The sequence below is a fragment of the Rhinolophus ferrumequinum genome, chromosome 3, assembly GCF_004115265.2.
Source record: "Rhinolophus ferrumequinum isolate MPI-CBG mRhiFer1 chromosome 3, mRhiFer1_v1.p, whole genome shotgun sequence".
In the NCBI taxonomy this organism is placed as follows: domain Eukaryota; kingdom Metazoa; phylum Chordata; class Mammalia; order Chiroptera; family Rhinolophidae; genus Rhinolophus; species Rhinolophus ferrumequinum.
The window spans coordinates 82,449,008-82,474,524 of record NC_046286.1 but is presented as its reverse complement, the minus strand read 5'-3'; the positions used below and the strand labels follow the sequence as shown (position 1 = coordinate 82,474,524).

Below are 25,517 nucleotides of genomic sequence, written 5' to 3'. Positions count from 1 at the left end.
AGATTTCCTGACCCCGGTCACATTCTGTACAGATAATCTACAGTTTCTACAAAAGAGAGGAGATACATTTCATCATTGTATGCCCAAGACACTGATCTGAGAGCAGGGGCCGTTCATGGCGAGATTGTGCTCAAGACCACAGGGACCATCCGTTTTCAGTCATTCTGGAGTTGCGGGTTTTAATCCCCAAAGCACACTGGCTAGTGCCATCAGCTCTGCTACCCAAAATGTTATACTTCAAGGCTCACTTTTCACCATTCTTCATCCATGAGGTTTGGTTTTTTTTTTCTTCTCCCCAAACCATTTGCAGAATCAATTTCTGTCTTCCCATCCCATTTTGTTTGTTGTGTATTTAGCAAAGTCTGTCCCACTTTATGCCACTTGTCTTTAATCCTCTTGTCTCCCTCCCTGCAGTAGGAGGACCCTAAGGAGAACTTATTTCCTGCACACAGGAGGTGATTAATATGAGTTTGAGAGGCAGTAGGTATAGTGCTTAGGGACTTCGGCTCTGGAGACAATGGACTTGAGTTCTCAGCCCAGCTTGGCCATTAATTAGCCATTTATTTTTGGGAAAAACACTTGCATTTCCTAAGTATCAATGTTCATCTTTCTGTAAAGTAGGTATGACAATAGGACCCACCTAACTGGGCTATTGTGAAGACTAAATGATATAATACATAAAAAGCATTTAGCCTAGCATTTGAATCATAGTAAGTGTTGAATGAAGGTTAGTTATATAATTTGTTGAACTGAATTTTACAGAGAATTTATCTTTTTGGAGTTCCTTCAGATAGTAAACATTGGTATATAGCCAAATATTGGCATTATAAATTTTTCGGACAACATTGAAATTTCATATTATTTTCAAATCTTCCTAACAATTTTTACTTTTAATATGTAAAGTCCCTATTGGCTGATAAAAGTTTCATCTTTTATCCTAGCCAACTCCAGGATATTGGAAGTAACTTGATGATACTGTGTGATACTGGTTTGCCTTCCACACTGTTTCTATGACATAAAGACATAGATCTCTAGCTTCTAAGAGATCCTAAGGCCAGTTGAACAGGGGAACTGGTAAAGACAAGATCTTAAAAGTGGTTTTGAGTCCTATATCCCCATTTCTCTCTAGTCATTATCAAAAGGATGTTTCTCTTTCCTATCAAAGATCAGGCCAGACAGTTCAGATGCTGGTATATTTACTGCTAGAAAAAACCTGTAGTAACATCTTTGGATACAAAGAAAAACATGGGTATTTACCCTTCAAAGACTTTTTAAAAAGGTATATCTATTAGGTTGGTGCAAAAATAATTGCAGTTTTTGTATTTATTTTTAACCTTTTAAACCACAATTACTTTTGCACCAACTTAATATGTGAATATTTTTAGCTAACTCCTCAAACCTTTTTCAAGCTGAGATTAAGTTTTCTTGTATTTTTCCCCTTTTGAGCATATGTCATTGAACGTTTGAGGGCTGAGATTATATTTTATTCATTTATGCACTTCTAGATCCTAGTATGTCATCTGATATAATAAATATTTGTACTAAATAATGTAATAAATAGTTGCTGATTAAAAATATACAAGACTATATGTTGCATTGAAAAGGCTACAGAATTTGGTTATATTGGAATGCTAATTTTTAACAAAGAGATTAAAATAGAAACTATTAAAAGTTATTTGTCTTCAAAGGTTTGAGTAGGAATCTATTTTTTGGAGAACATTTTAATATCTAAAGAAGATAGACTGGAGTGTTTTTCTTTTGAAAGTCAATTTTTGTTAATAAGCATTGAGTACTTATTCATTATTGATGAAATTCTACATTTTCTTGTTTTAATGTTTTTAACATCTGGCATATTTCTTTCTGACTTCATGTCTAAATGTGAATTCATTATGTGTTTTATATATACTACATGTCAAAGTACAGTTTTATGACCCTCATTTTTATGTACAAATTAGCCAGTGGCAGCAGATACTCTCTTAAACTCCATTGCTATGATTAATTTGATGATGGGAAATTAGAATTATATAAGCATTTACATTATTTGGGAATGGATCAAGTAGCGAATCTTGCTGATAGATTTCCTTTGTCTGATAAAAGACAATTGAAAAATTGATAGGAATAGAAAATCTACTTGGGGCTCTCGGTCTAGTCATTCATTTTATTTTCCTAGTCAAATGTCTATGTTTTTCTCAAGCAATAAATTTAGCTTCTGAGATAGTGTAGAAGTTTACTTTTAGTTTTTATTTATCTTGTTTAGTTTTTAGTTCATCACCAAAAGACTTTCTCAGTTCTGTCATCGTGTCCCCTCTATATGGTCATATCTATCTCAGCTTTGGGTGTTGGCTGACAGTCCAAGAAAGCCCAGTGCTGAAGTACATACCAGGTAGAGCCATAAACCTTGGAGCACCATTTCCTACCTATGCCAAAAGCTAATCAACTGGATCAAGAAAGGCTTTTAAAAATTTTCCAAGTGTGCTTTATTGGAAATCAATGTATCCTCAAGCTGCAAGATCTTGTATAATACAGCTGTTTTATGGGGGATCTATCAGGAATTCTTTCAGCACTGAATTTTTTCAAAAGATCTACTAAAACTGAGGTCAATAATTCCTTTGTATGCAGTGATTTTGTGAATAACAACCAAAGGTCTCCAAAGAATCACGTTGAAAATTCTGAGTAATTCATTTATGATATCTGAAACAATAGCATAGGTAAAAGTTCTCCAGGTCAACCTACTCGTGTTGCTGAACTATTTTATAACAATGAAGTATGCTATTGTCTTTGATAACATAGCTCTGACTCAGAGACAATACATTCAGAAATGACCCTACAGACATAAGCCTGAATTAGGATTGCATCTGGCAACTATCATTTATAGAAACCCTAAAAGGACTGGCTTCAACTAGCCATTATATATGAGATAGTTTCCAGGGAAATAGATGTCCTCAGACCACCAGAGAGTAGGCTTAGAGATCCTGCTTGACTTCAAACAATTTCAAACCTGTGCTGGAGCAAATTGAATTCCTTGGATATCCTTGTAAACCAATTAAATCTTTCTTGGGGGATATCCTGGACCTATTTCAAACTGATGCTCTTTGGCTGTGGTCGTCACGGAGGGTGACCCTGAATGAAGTTGTCTCCAAGGGTGAGATTCAGACTCCAGCACTGGGCCTAAGGCAGTTGGCTGTACAGTGTCTGGCTCAGTGTTCAGCTCTCTTACCTGATAGAGGTTGGCGAGGTGGTGGTTAGTTTTGATCAGAAATGGCTGGTTCACCCCTGGATGGTCAACATCATGAGCCGCTGCAGCCAGCAGTCCAAGCATGATGTCCAGAGGTGTGAGGAAGCTGGCGAGCTGTTAAAAAAAAAATCAAATTGGGAGATTGATGGGTGTGTTTTCACAAATAGGTTAGCATTTGTTTTGGCTAAACCAAATGGAATGCATCATCACAATATGGTTCAGGCCTCTCATCTAGACCTTTACCCCCTGAAGCAGTGAATGAGGTGATAGTCACATGGAATCACAAGGAAAGAGAAAAAAACTGGGAAGTAATTAAGTGAGTCAAAGTGTGCAGGTCATTCAGGTAGCCTCCCCTTCCTACTGCCACTGTTTCCTTTTGTTGTTGTGGGGTTGTTGCCTCTCAGCAATACTGCTCTATGGTGGGCAGGGAGAAGGCAGAGCCTGAAATCAGCCTCGCTCCTAGAGAAAGCTGTAAATGAAGGAAAAAGTTGAAACTGAAGTGATGGACACATTTAAAAAATCATTTGTGTATTCCAAGCACTTACTGTATTGTTGCCACTTCAACAATAGTGGCTGAATTCAAGTGTGGGCTGAATTGTCACATTTGCATATTTCTTCAATGTGTAGTCATAGTAGGGGAACGTGTGAGAATAAGTCATTTTTTTTTTTTTTTTTGGTTAGCTGGGAAAATAAGGAGGGTAATGGGAATCTGGTACTAACTTTAAATATACAACTGTGTGATATATTACAATTTTCAGACTACTTAGAAGTTATAAAACAAAACCAGTAATGTCTTTAAACTATTTTATATGGATAAGGCATCTACCCAGTTTTGTCTTGGGAATGCCTGTCTGGCAGCTGTATAGTCAGTGGTTGATGGTAAAACTGATTGAATTAAACAGAGTCTTGGACTGGAATATTGTTTTCCAAAAACCTTAAGAAAACTCATCTTATATGTTATTTATACCAACTAACTTTTATATGGCTAAGAAATGACTCGATTTCGAGTAATGAGCATGGTGACTATGTTTTTAATTTTGGATTGGTTTATCACATCAAAGCAAGCTTGAGCCTTGAGGAGTTTTGATTCTGTCAATGAAAAACCATGAGGTGGGAGACTTTTCGCAGAAAAGTTCAGTGGTGGTACCATTTGTGACAAAGGTCCAAGGCAAACAGCTATATCCTGAGACTGTGAAGATATCTAAGATGGACATTGTTGGAGAGAGCATTGTTTTTGTCTTAATGCAGCCTTGAAAAATACACAAATTATGAAAGGAAGCCTCAGAAAGTATACATTCTCTTTCACGAGTGCTGTATGATTTTCAGAGTTGATACTGGAATTTCAATAGAAACAATTTGTGTTCACGTTGTGAATGACCCCTAACACAGCTATTCTGATATGTTGGGTGATTTGGGATGAGAAGGTGGTTAGCAGGCATTTCCAGATGGTTGAGGAGGCACCGGGTCTTGCCTTACCTTTGGCTCCTTCAGGTAGCAGTGCATGGCCTGGGTGACGTCAGCCGCATGAACAGCATTGTGATATGGGTTTTGGCTGTGGTAATCTTCTTGAACCATGACTGGGAGGTAAATAGATAACTCAGTCAGCTAATACCAAAACAGGAAGGGCATACGCGCTCAGACTTATGAGGGTTCCTTTTGCTTAAAAATATCACTGTCTCCAAAATGTGCAGCCTGGGGATTCTTTAAAAAATGAACGTGGTTTATAAGGCCTGGCAGTTCTCCTGATCTGTTTCTGGTGGAGAGGAGGGGGAGGGCAGATGGGAAAAAGGCTAGAAGGATTCGTGAGGCCCTGGGGAACCCTCACCACTCTCATAAATCACTCCTGTCTGGCATTCATGAAGGCTTTCATTCATAGGAGAAAATAAATATGTAGGAAAAGGACAGCTTTATTTCACACTATAGTTTAATTATTTAAGTTTATTATTTAAGCTACCATTTATGAATAATATGCCATAAAAAAGTCCTAGTAGCATCAGACTTCTGATATCCAAAGATGGATTTATCACTTGAATAACAAATACTGACCAAAGCAATCTGGGACTACTTCAGGCAGAAGTTCAAGGTACTGATCCAACTGAGGACTCCTTGGTTTTATTTCTACCTTATTCAGATTAACCGATCTTCTTTCATGCCTTTCCAATCTGAGGACCAGAGTGCTCTTGGAACCAAGCATAGACATAAGCAAGGCAACTTTGGTTTGCTGTTTACAGAAGCCACAGCCTGCTTCAGCTAGTAAGTAACCAAGGCAATGCTTAGGATGCAATATAATCAGAGTGTAGAGAATGTCCAGATGTGCAAGTAGGGCCACAGTTTCTCGGCCCATGCTATGAATTTGGCTCTGGATTCTGGTGTTATTTCTGTTATCAAATCTTTACATTCTTTACAGTCCCCTGGCTGCAAGAACATGTCCAAAGTATCTGTATTCGTCTCCTTTAGATAAATCAAAATTATTTGGTCTTATTCATGGTCATTATTGTGCTCAAGATATCTAAATTCAATTAGCTGGAGGTTATCTATATTTCTGAAAATGAGCCACATCGTGGTTTGTTTCAAAAATTTCCGTTGTGCCACGTATTCCTTTTATTCAGCAGGTTTATTTTACAATTATATTTAAACTCCGGCTCTTATTTGTATTGGGCAAGTTACTTAACTACAAGTTTCCGTCTCTATAAAATGGGGATAACAATAGCCCCAACCCCAAAGGGCTACTGGAAGGATTAAATGTGTTAATAGATGCAAGCCCTTAAAAGAGTTCCCAGCATATTTAAGCACCATATAAGCCTGATTGTTCCTGCTGCTACTTTTGCTATCATTGTCACTGTTACTATTTTACTCTCGATGGCATCAAGATCAAGTCAGCTTTCCAATTCAAAGCACAGCCATGGGGTAAGTCAAAGACACCAAAAACATGCTGAAGTTATTTTGTGATTAAAAGTGTGTCCTGGATCATTCACTGGTAGATAAATAAGAATGAACATAAAGCCAAATGAGAACTGGGCTGCCTTTGATAGAGAGTAATGGTGGCGTTGAGTGGAAAGATGGCGGCCTTTCAAGTCAGAGAGATCTGGGCTTCGATTGAGGCTCTGCCAATTATAAGTTGTTGACCTTGAGCAAACTATGAAACCTCTTTGCACCTCTCCATAACTGAGGGCTGAATGGTGGTGATAATGCTCAACTTACCCACTGGTGGTAATAATGCAGGGTTATTGAAATGGTGAGAAATAGCATAACAACCGCATCCTACATGTAGTGGGTACTGCATAAATGATAGTTCTTATTATTTAAAAAAAAAATTATTGAAGATTTTCAACAACTCATGTCCAGAGTGGAATGATTTGAGGCACACCTTTCTGGGGTTTTGTTGATATGGGAGCAGTAAGTAACACGTTCTTGATGGTTTTTTGTATATATCCTTTACTAGCTGCAAACATAACTAATCAAGTAAAGATTTTTTTCAGTGATTTAAATGGGTAAACAATATTTTAAAATTAAGATGAGATAATTTAAGACTAATTTGAGGTCTTCATCTACCATGTTATGGTTCTTGCCACTTTATAGTATATAATATTATGGACTTCCATTGTTCTTGGGAAGGAGATAGGAATATGAAAAAAAAGACTTACCTAAAAACCTGTGTAAGGTCACCATATCTAACTTGAAATGGTGAATGAGTCCATGGGTGTTGAAGAGGTGGCACAGCAGTGTTACCAGGCTATTTCCTATAGGAAAACAGTCACCAAAACAGTTAAAACAAACTCATTTTCATCACCATTAAAACATCAAGATTGACAATAGGATCTAAAGTTTCTGTGAAAGTTTTCCGGTAAGATCATTTCTTTTCCCCTTTAGATTTGAAATTATTCAAGTATAAAGGATACTATTACAAGGTTTTCTCCTACTGTACAAGTAAAATTAGCTCAGATCTTCTCCCTATACCAACGACAATGAAAATGTTAAGAGTTATAAGGAGTCTGTTTGCCGTGTGTGTGTGTGTGTGTGTGTGTGTGTGTGTGTGTGTGTAGGTGTGTGTAGGTGTGTGTGTGTAGGTGTGTGTAGGTGTGTGTGTGTTTGTATGGATATTTTTTAAAGACACAGTTTGATGGTCACTTGAAATGTATCTTTTAAGTTGCTTCCAATTGGTTCTTATATTTACACGGGTATCTAAGCCACCATATTCCTTAATAGTCATAGTCTTTACTTCCTATGGAAAAATCACCCACGATGAGATTTGACTATGACTTATTTTATAACTCAAGCCAGCAGGGATGCAAAATTGAAGCTACAATAACTTGTAAGTGTTCAAAGAATAATGATTTTGAATTTTAAAAACATTATAGTTTATAAAAGGCTCTGAAATGGCCCAAGAAGATGACTGGATGTCTTAAATGGAAAGTTAGGTGGTGGCTAAGCACACTCTTGCAGAGTACCCGATTCTATGTGTTTCTGCATATTTCACTGTTTGAGCTATTTCACAACAAGTTGTAGACAATGGATAGCATCGTAAGTGATTCTTGTCCATATACATGCAAATGAAATTAGTCAGGTGGAAATACAATTGATTCCCCCCTCCCAGTTTTGCAGCTATTTATAAATTTATTTTTGCATTTCTCACTGTGTGTATATATATGTGGCTCTTTGGATTCTCCTTTGAACTAGTTGTAGCATTTTACTGAGTCTCTAATTAATTGAGTAAACAACATCTTTGACGTGCTCTTTTCATATTTTTACAAAGATTCTGATTATACTCTCTTTTAACAAATTCTTTTGTTCACAGTTAATTTCATTCACAGTACCCATTTCTCAGTTGATTTGAGCAAAGGGAAATACACGATTACAGGATCCATCCCTACATGGTCTAGTTAGCTTTCCACAGTGTAAAGCTCAGTTTCATGGTTTTAGGCTATATCTCTTTCCACTGAATGTTGTTTGCCAAGTAACAGAATGGTGGGAAACCATCCGTAATAACTTAAAGCACGAGCTGGATAGATGGTGGGACATACAAAGGTTAGCATTAAATGTGATGTCTTTCATTGGCTCCCTAAGCTTATCAGCATTTGTTTAATGGGCAGATGAAACTATAATAGCCTTTTATTATTCTCTTAAAAGAAGCCTATAAAGCAGAAAAATTTAAAAAGTGAAACCAATGAGAATATCTACTTTTCCCTTCAGCTGCAGCTTAAGTTTTTATACTCTTATCTTCAGCAATTGTTTTCTGCTGATGATGCCAAACATATCTGAACAATCCTGCAATAGGGCCGGTTTGACTCACTTACTGAAAATGCACAAACACCTGGCCTGTAAGAGTCAGGACCGATCAGATGAGCTTTTGTGTTTCTGAATTTCATCGACTAACAATGTACTTCCTCCTTTTGGATGTGGCCAAAATATTCTGCAAGGACAGAATCTAATCTGTGCTTCCCAAATTCCTTTGGGATCATCAAGGCCAGAAGGAAATGTTTTAAGAGTCTAAGGTCAAATTCAATCCTTAGTCTTGATCTGAACTAATTTTCCTGTGCCCTCGTCCTTCTTCAGTGGCTGGAGACTTATGAAAGTGAGGAAAGAAGGAAAAAGGAATAACACTGTTTAAAAATAAATTTTGTTTTCATGAAATTCATCCTATGTTATGGTGTACATTTTAGTGAGAATTCTTTTGGTGACTTACCATTTGTCAAACGATCAAACAAGAAAATGTCAAAATCCCACATTCCCACTTTGGAGAGCATATGCTGAAAAGGCAAACAAAACACAGCAGTCAATTGAATCATACCAGAGACTCGAACATTTACTTTGAGCCAGTGAATTCAACAATTAAAAAGTCGAAAATAGTAGCATATGACTAACTATGTACAACGGGTTTGTAGTGAAACAAATATTTTCCTCTACTTGGTGATAAAAAAGTGTTAAACGGAAAGACTCAGGAATCAGACTTCCTGGGCTAAGGGCGGCCACATCCCTTACTGGCTGTGGCAACTTGGGCAAGTTCCTTTACCACTCTGTCCCTCAGTTTTGTAATTTGAAAAAAGCGGCTGATCTGATTACCTCAGAAGGTTGTTGTGAAGGTTGAATAAGGTAATATATATATAAATATATATATACATATATATAAAGGTAAATATATGTAATATAAGTGCTTAAAACCATGCTTGTACATACATAGTAAGCACACACGTTAGATATCTGTTAAAATTGTAGTTCAGCAAAGTCTCTACGTCACAAAGTACCATTCACTTAAGGGAGAGGTTTACAACAAATTTTTTAAAAAATGAAGTCAGAATGATTGCCGAGCACATTACTCTACTCAATGTGGACACATGAAATTCACCACTGTAACAGGAAACTGAAGAGTGAGCAATTGAAAATATTCGGAAATTTAAAGTCCTACTGTCCAATATAGGCTAATTATCCAATTTTCTTTTTTAAAATATCCCATGCCTCCACTCAGAGTCAGTTCTCCTTCCCTCACCATGTATTTGACTCCCTTTAGCCTCTTCTACCATCCCTGCTCCCCCTTACCCTCTGGTAACCACTAAACTGTCCTCTGTGTCTATCTGGAAGTTTTTGTTTCTTTGTTTGTTTGCCTTGTTCCTTTGTTACTTGCAGTTTTATATCCCACATGTGAGTGAAGTCATATGGTTCCTTCCTTTTTCTGTCTGACTTATTTAGCTTAGCACAATAATCTCAAGATACATCCATGTTGTTGCCAATGGCAGTATTTCATCTTTTCTTATGGCAGAGTATGTAGATGATGTATTATAGAAATGTATACTTGAAATCGCTGTAATTTTACTAACCACTGTCACTCCAATAAATTTAATTAAAAAAAAAAAGTAGCATGAGGGCGTTCCTTGAAAAAAAACACCTCATGCCTAGAGTTAGACACAAAGTTCCAGTTGCTGATTCTATCCTCACTATAGCTCCTGCAAGTGGGCCTTCCTCTCCTCTCACAGCCACTGCTTCTGGTAAGGACCAGCTCACTCTCCTCTCCCTGCCCCTGAATGGCTTCTTTGTGTCTTATGATAAAATACAAAGGCCTCATCATGGCACACAAAGACTTCCACAACAGAAAAACGGAGGGGTAGGAGGTTATTCGTGAGGTCTAAACTGAGTGAGGATTTTATCGAAGTCATCCAAATCTAAACGCAGAGCCAGGGCTTGATCTCCGATAACCTGAATTCTGGTCTGCTGTTCTTTCTATATCTCAATATTGCCTTTCTTGAGAGGTGGCTGCTTAGAGGGGAGGCACCACTGGGAGTGCTCTGTCATTGATGCTACAGTGCTAGGAGCTTAGTCTTGCTCTCCTCTAACCAAACAAATGAATAAGCAAACAAACATTTACTTAATCTCAGGTCTTGGGTTGTTAGAAGGAGTGAGGTACGTAATATTGGGAATTAGTTCTTCTGGCATTACTTGCTGCTTATTTTTAAATGGAATATATTAATAGTATATGTTTCTTAATAGTATATAGACAGCATAATGTTACTTAGCATGTAAACTATAAGATACTACCTTTAACTTTTGTTTAAACTGAGGCAGTTGATTCCTGAAATTTAAATTCCTTTGGCAGTTTGAGATAGAGATACCCTGTGAACTCTTTTTTTAGATTGTCACAGGTTAATTTCTACCCTAAGTTGGGCCCATGAATTGTAAAAATAATTGCAAAATTAGTAAAAATTATTTGAATGAATTAAAATTTATCAAAAGTATAATGCACCATATTGATAGCCCAAAGTGGAATTAAGAGTTGGTAATGATTGGGTTAATTTCAGTGAAGATATTACAATAAGATAAGTGAATGGGTTAAAAATTTAGTTATTGTCCCATTAGTAATCAATCCGTCCAAAAATTTACCTAGTGTTCTGTAAATATGAGTTGCACATTTATAAAAATGAAAATAGCTAGGCATGAATATGTTACACATATCAACACGCTTTACCTCCTTTAATCTCTGCATCACCCGTACAAGGTATGTGTTTCTATTAACTTCACTTTATATTTGAGGGGAAAGTCCAGACATGTTGAGTAACTGGCCAGCGTCACAGAGCATCTCAGTGGTACAGGTAGGACTCACACCTGGGTGCTATCAGTGGAGGTACGTGCCCTCCGCCACTGGCCTGCTGTGATGTGACAGAGGGGTAGCTAGCTCACCCTTGCTTGTCCAAGATAGTCTTCATCCAGTAGGTGGAGAGAGGCTTGTGGTATAATTCCACGAAGCAGCCTTGATGCATGGAAGTATCTCTGAAAGCTTAGCAGTCTTTTCACCTTTTTCTTGGTACCAATTTCCCCTGAGTGAGTTGTATCTGTGAAAGTAATCAAGTTCCAAGTTATGTATTTAAAAAGCTCTATTTTCTCCACTATGTAAAAATGCAATGTATTACAAAGGAGAGAAATTTTAAAGATACTCTCAATGCTTTCTAAAACATAGTCTACTTAACTCGACGTTTGAAATTATTGTAGAACAAAAATTGATATTATATATTACATGTGTTAAAATTGCTGAGATATTTCCAAATGTAATTTTGGAAGACATAAAGTATATGCATTAAAAACTTCATGTTCTTATTAATGATGTGGATATACTTAGTAAGCGAAATCTGCATACTTCGGCATGCATTTAAAGGAACAGTTAAGCTTTTTTTCTGCTATATTGGAACCGAGGGTCCAAAATTTAGATCAGTTTCTTAACCTATACTCTAGTCTGATCACATTCTTCTCCTGAATTGGAAGAGTTGAGAATACACTAGCTTAGACACGAGGAAATGTTCCCTAATGTCCCAGGAATATCAGTGGCAAAGGAATCCATAATCTCAACATAAAATTGACCTACAGTCCCCTGACATGAAGCAGAGAGGGTGTTTCTTTCTAATGGAGTCTATTCTCTTTTTGCTGGTGGCCATAAAAGTCTGATTCTATCAGTAGAGATATTTTAATGCTCATGTCACATGTACCTTTCAAAACTTGACTGTTGATATCGTGATGACTGTCCAGAAATAACCCAAGCGCATTATTTGAATGCCTGTCATGGTATATCTTGTCTCAGCTGCAATTCTATGAATCACTCTAGGGCCATGTAAGTGACATCTGCTGCCAATTTTGGATCTGGAGTCAACTGAATGGAACTCAAAATTACCATGGATGCCAGGAGCAGAGGAAACAATAGACAAGGGTCTCCTTAGCAAGGTGGCACACCCCAATGGCAGGGAGTGACCAACGTCAGTTCATTTCTTAGGTTGTCTTATGCATGCAAAGGCTTTATGCAGAGCAGACAAAACCTACTGTTCTCTGGAAATGCTGCTTGATTAAAATTCCTTTTATTTTAAAATGGATCTAGATTTCATTTGTGGAAAGAGGCAAGTGAGTACATACGGAGATCGGCATACAACTGAAGTAGGTGTTTAGGCACACACCAATATAAAGAATATTAGCAATATTAAGTAGTCCCCCCAACCCCCATCTGCAGTTTCGCTTTCCATGGTTTCCATTACCCATAGTTAACTGGTGTTCAGAAATATTAAGTGGAAAATTCCAGAAATAAACAATTTATAAGTTTTGAGTTGCACACTATTCTGAGTAGTGTGATGAAATCTCTCGCTGTCCCGCTCCATCCTACCCAGGGTGTAAATCATCTCTTTGTCCAGAGTCTACGTGCCGCATGTGCTCCCTGCCCAGTAGTCCCATAGTAGCCATCTCGGTTATCAGACTATTGAGGTATCACAGTGCTTTTGCTCAAGTAGCCCTTATTTTACTTAATAATGGCCCCAAAATACAAGAGTGAAACTGGCAATTTGGACATACCAAAGAGATGCTGTAAAGTGCTTCCTTTAGGAGAAAAGAGGAAAGTACTTGACTTAATAAGCATTGTATCATCTCACATTATCATAAGAAAAAGATGGATGAGTACAAGACAATAAGAGACTTTGAGAGACCATAGTCACACATATGTTTATTATAACATGTTGTCATAATGATTTTATTATTATTAGTTATTAATCTCTTACTGTGCCTAATTTATAAATTAAACCTTATCACAGGTATGTATGAATAGAACATAGTATATATAGGATTTGGTATTATCTATAGTTTCAGGCTTCACTGGGGGTCTTGGAACGCATCCTCCACAGATAAGGGGGACTACTGTACATGTGGACTCAATTCTACTGGTGAGTCCTCACTGGTTTCTATCAGTTTATCAAATAAAATTACAGGACCAAGTGGTCCATTCATTTATTTAACAAACATTTTGAGTGTGACTAAGTTATGGGCACTGATCTACATAGTACTTGGTGAGATCCTTAAGCTCTCGATCTCCCTGTGAGCAAAACAAAGATCCCTGTCCTCATGAAGCTTACATTCTAGCATAGAAAGACAGACAATAAGCAATAAACATAAAAAGGAAGTAACTTATAAACATGTGTAAGAAGGTGATGAGGGCAAAAGTTAAAAAACAAAAAAGGAAAACAGGGAATGAGGGATTAGGATTCTATGCTGGGGTTGTCAGGGTTGGCCTCATTAGAGGGTACAATTTTATCAGAACTTGAAGTAGATGAAGGAGCTGGCCAAGCAGGTATCTGGGGAAATAGCTTCCATACAGAGCAATCAGCATCAACAACCCTAGAGTGGGAAACATGCCTAGCATGCTGGCAGCAGGAATTCTGTGTAGGTGGAAACAAGAGAAAAAAGGAAGAGACAGGAGGCCTGAGAGCCACGGGGGCATAAGAATTATACAGGGCCCTGTGGGCTATTGCAACAGCTTGGGCTCTACTCCGAGTGAAATGTGGGACACGGCGAAGTTTTGAGCAGAAGGGTGATATGATCATGCTTACATTTGAAAAGGTCATCCTGGCTTCTGTGTTGAGAACAGATTATAGGAGCAAGTTTTGATGCAGTGAGACCTGTTATGAGGCTATTGAAATAACTGGCAAGAGATGATGGCTGCTCAGACCATGGGGTGGGAGGTGCAATGGAGAGGGTAGTGAAGAGATGCTGAATATATTTTGGGAACCTCCATGTTTTGGGCCTGAATAACCAGGATAATGGACCTGAGATCGGAAAGGCTGAAGGTGCAGCAGGTATGGGATGGATTTCAGTTCTGCAAATGTTGAATTTGGAAGTCTATTGGAAATTCAGGTGAAGATGTCAAATAGAAATAGTGGATATAAAATCCAGAGCTTGAGGGAGAACACTGAGTTAGAGATACAAATTTAGGAGTTGTCAGATGAGATTAGTTAGGGAGTATGTGTAGACACAGACAAGAAAAGCATCCAAATCTGAGTTCTGTAGAGCTTCAGCTTTAAAAGGTGTGGAGAAGAGTAGAAAAGATCAAAAGAGACTGAGGAGTGCCCAACGGGATGGGGAAAAAAAGAGAGAAAGAGTAACGTTGCTTGGAAGCCTAGGGAAGACAATATTGCAGGGAGGAAGGTGTGATCCTCCAGGTCACAAATGGTGCTAGGTAATAGATCAAGTGCAATGAAGACTGAGGCTTGACCCTGGGTGTATGAATCTGTCAAAATTCATTTAACTATGCACTCAAAACAGCACATTTTATTGTATGCCTAGAAGCAAAAACACCCTACTAGACAAGCATATCAAGCATTCTGATTTTGTATTTTGAATACAATTTCTCACTGAAGGGAACCTGACCACCTTGGTGAAATGGCTGAGTGTAGGACTGGAACAGGCAAAGTACAAAATGAACTATAACTTCTTGTTATGCCAGAAAATAAGGGAGAGCTCAAAAATAATAGGATCCTTTAAAAATGACAGAACAGACAACTCGAAGGACAAATATGGGGAAATGTGAGCTTCAAAATAGCTAATGGAGGAATGGATCTTAAAACATTGACTGAAAGAAGAATCCATAAGTCCTTACTGGTAGTAATCAAGTAAGTAAGTAAATAAATAAAGAGAAGGGAAAGCTCTTCCTTGCAGAGAGTGCCAACCAATAATGTAGATTAAATAATAGAGTTAGAAAATTACCACTTTCCAACCTTCATAGTAATAACGGATTCAGGCCAGAATCTTCAATGGATACTAAAATTAAGTGAAAGGTTAAAAAGCAACAGGATAATTACATTGTATCAAAGTATCTTCTCAGACATGACTTATTCATTAGAAAGGAAAAATGGGTAATATTTTAGTGGACAAATGTAGAAGGGGCACCATCTTCACTAAGTAATCAACGTTAACATCATGAATGATGGAGGAACTGATAGATATCCTACACTTCCTGATGTAATGTTCGAACACAACATTGCCTATGTACTGTTCCCGCCCCAAATACACATGACCTCAATAAAAAGGAAACATCAGTTGAAGGATACAACAAAGCAATAGACCTTTTCTTAAAAAGTGTCAGTGTCATGAAAGACAAAGCTTCAGGTGTTGTTTTATAATCGTAGATACCAGATATAGCGCACTAAATGCAACACATGACCCTGAATGGGATCCTGGATCAGAAAAATATTTCCATAACTGATATGATTAGGACAATTTGTGAAATGTGTATATGGATTTAAATATGAGTTACATATCATATACTCAGACATGAGTTGCATACAATAAATGCAGATGATAAGAAATGATAATTTCTATTCACTAAAATTATCACTTTGACATTAGTAAAACATTACTAACATAATGATGCTGTGAGTTAAGAATATTAAGTTTAGATTCTTTTGTCCTTAAACCAAACAGGAAAACAGCAAGTTTCTCTCCTTCTCTACTTATTTTTTTTACCCTGTAGTCAAACAGGTAACAGTCTACCAACGTGACAGAACATAGATCTCTTGATCTTTATTTAAATTTTTTATATTTCTTGGCCTTAATTTTTACTTAAAAAGTATTGTGTGAAACATTGATATAATTATGAAGTGATCCACCTGATAAGTCTAGTACCCATTTGACACTATACATAGTTTTTATATTATTGACTATATACCCTATACTGTACTTCATATCCCCGTGACTCTTTTGTAACCACAAATTGGGCTTCTTAATCCTTTCAGCTTTCTCACCCTCTTCAACCCCCCTCCCATCTAGCAACCATCAGTTTGTTCTCTGTATCTATGGGTCAGTTTCTGTTTTGTTTGTTCGTTTATTTTGTTCTTTAGATTCCACATGTAAGTGAGTTCATATGGTATTTGTCTTTCTCAGTCTGACTTACTTCACTTAGCATAATATCCTCTAGGACCAGCTAAATTTTATAGATAGCACAACTAAATTCAGCTGGTGAAAAATGAAAAGATTTCATTCTTTTTTATGGCAGAGTAATATTCTGTTGTGTATGTATACCACAATTTCTTTATCCAGTCGTCTGTTGATGGATATTTCAGCTGTTTACGTATTTTGGCTATTGTAAATAGGGCTGCAGTAAACATAGGGGTGCATATATCTTTTTGAATTGAAACTAATACAGAATAATACTGAACATCAACTATCATTAAAAAAATAGTCATGGGGATATATAGTACAGCATAGGGAATAGAGTCAATAATATTGTAATAATTATGTACAATGTCAGGTGGGTAATAGACTTATTGGGGTTATCACTTTGTGAGGAATATAAATATCTAATTACCCTGTTCTTTTGTATACCTGAAACTAATAAAAAATAAAATGAAATATAAAAAAAATTGTGTTAAAATATGATGTATCTTGATAACTGAGTTATTTGGCACCCTCTTAAATTTTGAGCCTGAGATAAGTGCCTCGTCCTCTCACTTTAGTTCCGATCCTGTCACATCTTTGGATCATAAGCTCAGATAATGTAAAAAACATTCAATAATAAAATAAATCTCATGGTTAATTTTTCATGGTAACCTGTCAGTTAAAATGATTTAGTGTATACTGTCATTCATTGTGAGGGTGTTCAAAGTTTTGGAACAAATTGGTTATAATGATGTGTATTTTTTATTTATGCAATTTCAAACTTACTGTCTGAGATGGGTAGGTAGATATCTGCCTAGTTGCAGTATTAATTAGTGGCCAATATTTTCTAAAATACCAAGGCAAGCCATGACAATGCCATTTAGCACTTCTATGTGGGTATTCTTTAATCAATAAGAAAATAATTCAGAAGTGATGTTAGATAGCCATTTTCGAAAACAAGAAGGCTTAATTTTCTTATTTGAGAACATGCATGAAGCTAAATGAAAAAAAATATCATCTAGGTAGCTCTCTAGAGGGTAAGAACATTCAATAACACAAGACAAATCAATTTATTTAAAACAATATTAATAACTTATTTATAAACTGTCATTTAGGGTGCACCATGCGCTATGAGAGAGAATGAAAAGCTAGCATATAAGAAGCTGAAAGTACAGTGGGGAGAATCCATATGGGAATAACCTGTGAAGGAATCACCATGCTGTGAAATAATCCCAAATACTGCTTTTTGAAGAGTTGAAATGTGTTATATAATTAATGAATAAGATCTGACAGATTTGTTTCAAAAAGGACTTTCAGTGAACAGCTAGTATATTTACTTTGATAATTAGATACATTGTAATATGTGTTTCTAGATAGAAATCTAAATGATTGAGGGAAATTTTATAGATAGCTAACGAAATTCAGCTTGTGAAAATTTGAGAGTCTTAACAAAGTGCCTAATGATGAAATGCTGGGTTCATTTAATGTCTTTATATAATTTTAAAAATCATTATTTAAAGGCATTCACAGTTATCCTAATGGTGCTTTTTATTTGAATTTTGTTGTTTTATGGGCTATGTGTACCCAAATTCTCATTTGGAATAGTTATAAAATGGCGCTCCAAAACGTTTCATTACCCAACCTATGTGCGTATTGACTCTAACTGTGAAATTCATTTTCTGCTTACTTTTTATTTTATGAATTTCACAAATATGTGCATATTAACACATTTCTGTACTATTTAGACACTAATTTTAGGGTTATGAAGTTTATATTGGCATTTCCAGTATAGTAATTTTAAAAAATTCACAAGTGAGTGTTGGCTTAAATGGAAAAAATGTGAATAAGAATTATTTTCATTTTGAGTACCTTCTCTATGGCATATTCTCTTTATAAGGGCTGATAAATTTTGGCACCAGGAGGAACCTTAGACCTAGAATAAATACCTGGGATTGAAAAAAAGCTATAGGACTGTTACTGTCAACTCTATACGTAGCTCCTTCAGAAAGAGCTATATCCACTGTTTCCAGAATTTGAATAGTTAGTAACTGGTGCAGAAGTAGCTCAGGTGATACTGAGAACAAAGAAAGCCTTTTATGGTTAAGAGAGCAGAATTGGCCTCAGGTAATCATGGAGACCCAACTCCATAAACCTAGTTTCAATACTTTCAGAGCATTAATCCAACACAATCTTTCAAATAATGTGTTATTAATAAATGCCCTACTCTGATAATTATTGCACTATCAATTATTAGCTAACACTTATACATGATATAATTATATACTATTATATTATAATAATTATATGATACTTGTAATGAAATTCCTTGCAAGGTTAGCTGAAATTCATGTTTGTTTATTCTTCTTTTATAAACTTTTTAATATGTCTTGTACTAAATAATTATTGATATAAATAACTTATTACTTCCCAAGGTCAGAAAACATCTTTTCAAACTTTGTAACATCTTGTACCTTGCATCATCTTATACATAATGGAAACTTCATATACGATTTGTTGATTTAATTTGGATAAATTCTCTCAGCTTACAGAAATGTCATCAAATGCCATCTTAAAATAATAAGCCAATTTATGAAGTGCAAGATGTTACAACTTATATGTTAGTGTTTTAAATCATTTTCTCAACTCCTCAAATGGACTTCTAGGGCCGAGGTCCTCCTGCTACCGCCATTTGCTGGGATTGATCTCCCCTGTAACACTAAGCTGTTCCCTGTGTGATTGCAAATTTGCTCTTATTCACATCTGACTTTCTTGTTAGATTTAAGGTCTTAGAGGCAAGATTTCTGCTAGTTTTCTTTGAATTTCCTCAATATCCTGCATGTTATAGGTGTTAAATACATGACGACAGAATTGAGTAACTTTCCTATATGTGTGCCCCAGTCCTAAGGTCAAAAATGATGAAACTTGAAGAAATCAGGTTGAAATTCTAGTTTTAGATACGCCCTTAAAAAGAAAAAGAGAAAAAAATTGGTTTAATTTTAACTGTAATGACTTCAGTACTCAAATCTCACCTTTCACAGTTTAGCATCTCTGGATTAGTCTCCATTTATTCATAAAAAGAACTAGCTGCCAAAAAGATTTTTAAATATAGAAATGATATTACAATATTGATACCTGATGTTGTATATAAAAACCCTAAAGACTTCATAAAAATACTGTTAGAGCTAATAAATGAATTCAGTAAAGTTGTAGGATGCAAAGTCAATACACAAAAATCTATTGCATTTGCCTACATTAATAATGAACTATTGGAAAGAGAAATTAAGAAAACAATCCCATTTACAACTGCATCAAAAAGAATAAAATACCTAGGAATACATTTAACCAAGGAGGTGAAAGACCTATATACTAAAAAACTATAAGACATCAATGAAAAAAAATAAAGAACACACAAATAATCCCAGACAACAAAAAGCTAAAGGAGTTTATCAGCATCAAGCTAGTATTACAAGAAATGTTAAAGGGACTTCTTTGAGAAAAAGAAGAAAAATAAATGAAATATACAAATAAGAAAATATCACAAAGGAAAAAATTCTCACTGACAAAGGCAAACACATAATAAAAGCAGTGGATCAACCAACACTAAAGCAAAAGTAAGATGATCATTTGTGATTGTCACAGTAAATTAAAGGATACACACAGACATTCAACTCACACAAAAAAGTAAAAAATAATGACAAAAACAAAAATGTGGAGGGGGTGAATAAAAATGTCAGTGATTACAGAATGTGTTTGAATTTAACTGACCGTCTACTTAAAGTAGACTGCTATAAACATAGCTTGTATATATGAAGCACATGGTAACCACAAACCAAAAATATACAGGAGATATATAAGAAATAAAGAGAAAGGAATCCAAACACAACACAACAGAGAGTCAACATCATACAAAAGAAGAGAGCAAGAGAATAAGAAAGGAACAGAAAACTACAAAAACAATCAAAACAATTAATAAAATGGTAATGACTAATAAAATACTTATCAATAATTACTTTAAATGTAAATAGATTAAATGCTCCAACCAAAAGACCAGTGGATCAAGAAGAAGTGGTACATATGTACAATGGAATTTTACTTGGCTATAAAAGAAATGAAGTCTTACTATTTGTGACAACATAGTTGGACAAGAGGATATTATGCTAAGTGAAATAGGTCAGACAGAGGAAGAGAGATGCCAAAAACTACATACTTATATGTAGATTTAAAAAAACAAAATAAATGAGCAAGCAAGATGAAGCAAACTCATAGATGTAGAGAACCAACTGATTGATAGTTGCCAGATGGGAGGGGTATTGGGAGACTGGGTGAAAAAGGTGAAGGGGTTAAGAAGTACTAATTGGCAGTTACAAAATAGTCATGGGGATGTAAAGTACAGCTTAGGGAATATAGTCAATAATATTGTAATAATTATGTATGGTGTCAGGTGGGTGCAAGACTTATTGGGGGGTCACTTTGTAAGTTATAAAAATGTCTAACCACTATGCTGTACATCTGAAATTAATACAATATTGAATGTCAACTGCAATTGAAAAATAAAAAAAAAGAAATTAAAAAATCCACACAAATAAATGTAAACATATTCTGTGCTCATGGATTGGAAGAATTAAGGTTGTTAAAATGTCCATATTACTGAAATCAATCTATAGATTCAATGAAATCCCTATCAAAATTCTAGTGGCATCCTTTATAGAAATACAACAAGCCAATTCTAAAATTTGTATGTATGGAACCATAAAAGACCCCAAATAGCTAAAACAAGCTTAAGAAAAAAGAACAGAGCTGGAGGCATCATGTTCCCTGATTTTAAACTATATTATAGAGATATAGTAATTAAAACACTACAGTAGCAGCATAAAAACAGACACATAGAATAGAGAGTCCAGAAATAAATCCACACCTATACGGTCAATGTATGACAAAGAAGTCAAGAATATATAATGGAGGAAGGACAATTTCTTCAATAAATGGTGTGGGGAAAATTGGACAGCCTCATGCGAAAGAATGAAACTGGACCACTACCTTACACCATACACAAAAATTAACTCAAAATGGATTAAAGATTTGAACATAAGACCTGAAATCATAAAACTCCTAAAAGAAAACATTGGTGGTAAACTCCTTGATGTAAGTCTCGGATTTTCTGACTCTGACACTAAAAGCAAAGGCAACACAAGCAAAAATAAACAATGGGACTACATCAAACTAAAAAGCTTCTGCACAGCAAAGGAAACCATCAACAAAATGAAAAGGCAACCTACTGAATGGGAGAAAATAACTGCAAATCAAATATCTGATAAGAGTGAAAAGAAGCTAAGAAGTTAAGTTCTGTCAGCTCAGGTCTTGAATAGAGATGTATTAAATCCCCATGTCATTAGTTCTTCTATGTACAACACTCACGACTCCTTGATGGCTGTCACCAGAAAAAGAGCTTTGCTTCAACACTGCCATGGAGTGGGAGGAGGAGGAGGAAGAGGAAAGTCTTTTTTAAGGCAGGGTAAATTGTTTCTCTAGTTCTACTTTTTAATATGTTTACCTTCTCAACTGCCATTTCTTTTTTATAGTCTTGACAGTGAAGAGAAAACCAACATGGCTGACATGAGTCATAGCATAGAATAAACTCCTTCCCCAGTACACTTTACCCACACCTGCTACATCTCCGCTAGGAAACGTGCTCAGAAAGTGTTTGGGGGGGAGTGGGGGTCAAAATCCTTGTTCTCCTCAACGACCCAGGTGCTGGTTTTTGGCAAAATGTGCTGTGTTTAGCCTATTGTTTTGCCTAACTAAAACCATTCCAATCCATGGATTATGAATCTCTAACTTTTGAGGTTCGGGGATGGTTGAAAAACTATTTCCTTTCTGTAAGGAGGGAAAATGTCTTAAAAAGAAATAAGCTCTTAAGACTTCTCTGGGCAATAGAGAGGATTTTCAAAGTCCTAGTTTGAATGAAATTTAAATGAATTAGTAAGAAGTAGATCAAGTTTCCTCGGTCCTAAAGAAGAAATACGGGCCAGGCACAATGTGGTTGTATTGAACCCTCCGCTTCTCAGAGTTTGAAATGTTTGGCAAATCCCAAGTTTTGAGGGCAATGGTTTGTGGTGAGCAAATTGAGGTGACCAAACTTTCAGTTGATTCTAAGTCTCCAGAGGCTAAAAACTGCTGTATTAACTCCTTAGTTCTCAGCATATATTGGAAATAAGTGTGGCCTTTTATCTGGAGATATGTGTTTGGATTATTATATTTCACTTCAAAAATTCCGGATGTGTATAGTAACCTACACGATCGTCTCCTTTCACTGTCTGCTCGTTCTACACTCTCCCACCCCAGGATAATGGACTAACCCTTTGATTGCCTCTTGTTGTCCCCTCCAAACTACCTCACATCCTGCTGACAGATGTATTCCTCAAGCATAACTCCTACCATGTCAGCCCTCTGCTCCAAATTCTTCAATGGCTCTCCAGTGTCTACTTAGGTACATTTTATTATTAATGCTGGTATTCATGGTCCTCCACAATGTGAGGCAACCTAATTTTCCATTTTTATCTCCCACCAGTTACCCTGCAGATACATAGGGCTCCATTTTTGGAGTGGCCCCACCCCCTGGCCAGGTCCCCCACGGTTTTCTGCTTCAGTACCAATTCTCACATTCCTTTTCAATCAAATACTGTCTCTACCTGTTGAAATGCCAGCCACCTTTCAACAGCCCACTCAAGTGGGCTTCTCAGCTCCCATTCACATCCTTCTGTGAGTCTTCCTCACATTTTGTGGTTGGTCTCATAACAATTGGTGTGTTTAGCTCTCCTAGCACCCAGATGCTGCACTCGTTATTGTATACCATATTGGGGTAGGATGATGTTTTATGTAGCATGGTGGCTGGCTTGAAAGGTGTTTATTGAATGCAGGGATGAAGGGATGAGGTGATTACTGAATGGACATAAACTTTTTATTCTTCCTACCTACTGTAACACATTACCTGCCTCCTGATAGTACTACCATGGAATTGTTGAACTGAGTAAATTGTCCAGAGCAGGGAAGATTCATTCATCTAACACAACAGGTAAGAGTGTGATCCACTGGTTGTAGCACTTGAATTTCTATTTCTTTTCTGAATTTGATGGATTTTCTGAAATGATTATAAGGGCGACTTTGTTATGGTGGTAGATTAGTACAAAGTTTATTTGTTGGTAGAGGCATGGATAGGAACATATATGTCCAAAAACTTTCAGAAAGCATCCTTCATGTTTTATTCTTTGGAAAGGAAGTACATTGTAAGTGGATTCCTTTTTATAGGTTACAAAGGCTACTTGAATTATATTTCACCGGAGCGAATCCTGTGATTTGATGGATTTAACCAAATGGATACTATATGTGGTTGGAGTAGAACTCTTTGAATGTAAATACCCACCCTAGCTCATTAGAGAACTTGAGATGCTTACGTGTACACTGAGATTTATCTTTCACGCCTACGGTTCTCCATGGCTTACAGTGGCACCTTAGGTATAATCACATCTACAACTCTTGGGATAGGACACTCTCGAGCCACAAGCTCTCTTTGAGACTCATACCATCAACAGGCCATGCAAAGCTATATATTTTCACATTGAGCTAGATCAGAGAGAAGAAAGAATTGTTTTAGATGACTACCCATTCCACCTGAATGGGTACCTGAACTGTCCCCAAAGATATAACTGATGTACCCAATCTACAACAAACACAACTGGCCTCCTATTCCACTTATTCCATCCATAGGAAGAATAGTGCTTGGGGCTAGGGGGATGGAACAAAGAAATACTGAACACCTACTAAGTAGGTACACATGTGTCATCCCATTTAATTTTCACAAAAGTAGGTATTAGAAAGTTGGTATTAATAGGTACATTCTAGAGATGAAGCAATGGATTTGGAAGGTTTAGTAATTTACCCCAAATCACACAACGGATAAGTAGCAGGGCAGGGACTGGTACCCAGGTCTGTCTGATCTTGAAGATGATGCTGTATTCATTATATCCTGCTCCTTACAGGAAAGGACAAAGAGTAGGGGACATGTGAGAGTCCAACACAGCACTCTAGTTCCCTTGGGATACAGTGATGTATCAGCTCTCAAGGACTCTTCAATTCCCTTCTTTTAGAAGAGTATTGTAAAACAAAAACAAGAAAAGGAAATTTCAATAGAACCAGTACATATAAGTGTTTTAGAATCAATAAAGTAAAGCTTTAACGAGAAAAAAACAGAAATAACTTCACAGTAAAATTTGGAAGTGATTCTTTGTACGTAACTTTCCTGTTTCTCTCACTAAATGTACAAATGGAATATTAGGAGGTGAATAATAAAGCACTTGTGGGTTTTAAAATTGAAAACACATGTGTTGCTGACACTGACTTAATGTGACTTGATTATTATGTTATTATACAAAGACATTTGCAGACATTGGTTAGTACCTCAAGCTCTGGAAAAGACAAACAGGTTTGCTGTGTACATAGAGCAGAGTGGCAGTTTCTGGGGAAGGGAAAGAGTGGGAGGTACTTGGGCAAACAGGCTGCTCGAAATAAACCTGCAACAGGATGCGCACAGGCCTTGGGTTTAACCATTTTGGAGCCAAGTCTTCAAGTCACCTAAGATTTTACCTGAAGGGTGTCTGCTGATCGAGACATGGTCAAAGAGCATAATCTTGTCTAGCATGGGCCACGGTCATTCCCTGCTTTTTTATTTTCTCCCTCCTCTCTCCCTCTAGAAAACACGTATGTCTTTCATGTGTTTTCTAAATATTTCTAATTGCTTTTGTAATGTTAAATAATATTCTACTCAGGAATGGTTTTCTAATAAATATACAATATTATTTGATAGCTGTCGATGAATGAAACTGAAGCCCTTTGGGCGTGAATTGGCTATTTGTCCTTTCCGAGTCTCTATTGGTGCTTAGATCTAAGCAGAGTGGTAAATACTGGGAAGGCTCCACCTACAAATATTCATTGAGTACTTACTCTGTGCAAGGTGCTGTGGTGCTTGAATATATAGAACTTTCGAGACAGTGTTCCTGCCCTCAGCTATCTAGAAGACGGTGGTGGCATGGGCTCTTTATTGTCTTTACTAATTTTGCCCCTA

General features: G+C 36.5%; 1 protein-coding gene across 5 annotated transcripts in view; it reads right to left on the bottom strand.

Annotated features, from left to right (window-relative positions):
• PDE7B (phosphodiesterase 7B) overlaps nt 1–25,517 on the bottom strand; it is a 386,530-nt gene that overhangs the window by 28,168 nt on the left and 332,845 nt on the right. For all 5 annotated transcript variants that reach the window (XM_033102909.1, XM_033102908.1, XM_033102906.1 and 2 more), the window contains 5 exons: nt 11,402–11,553; nt 8,919–8,982; nt 6,880–6,975; nt 4,712–4,812; nt 3,218–3,349 (listed from right to left, as the gene is read on the bottom strand). In XM_033102909.1, coding sequence (XP_032958800.1) covers nt 3,218–3,349; nt 4,712–4,812; nt 6,880–6,975; nt 8,919–8,982; nt 11,402–11,553 — 545 coding nt within the window. The remainder of the gene's footprint in view (nt 1–3,217; nt 3,350–4,711; nt 4,813–6,879; nt 6,976–8,918; nt 8,983–11,401; nt 11,554–25,517) is intronic.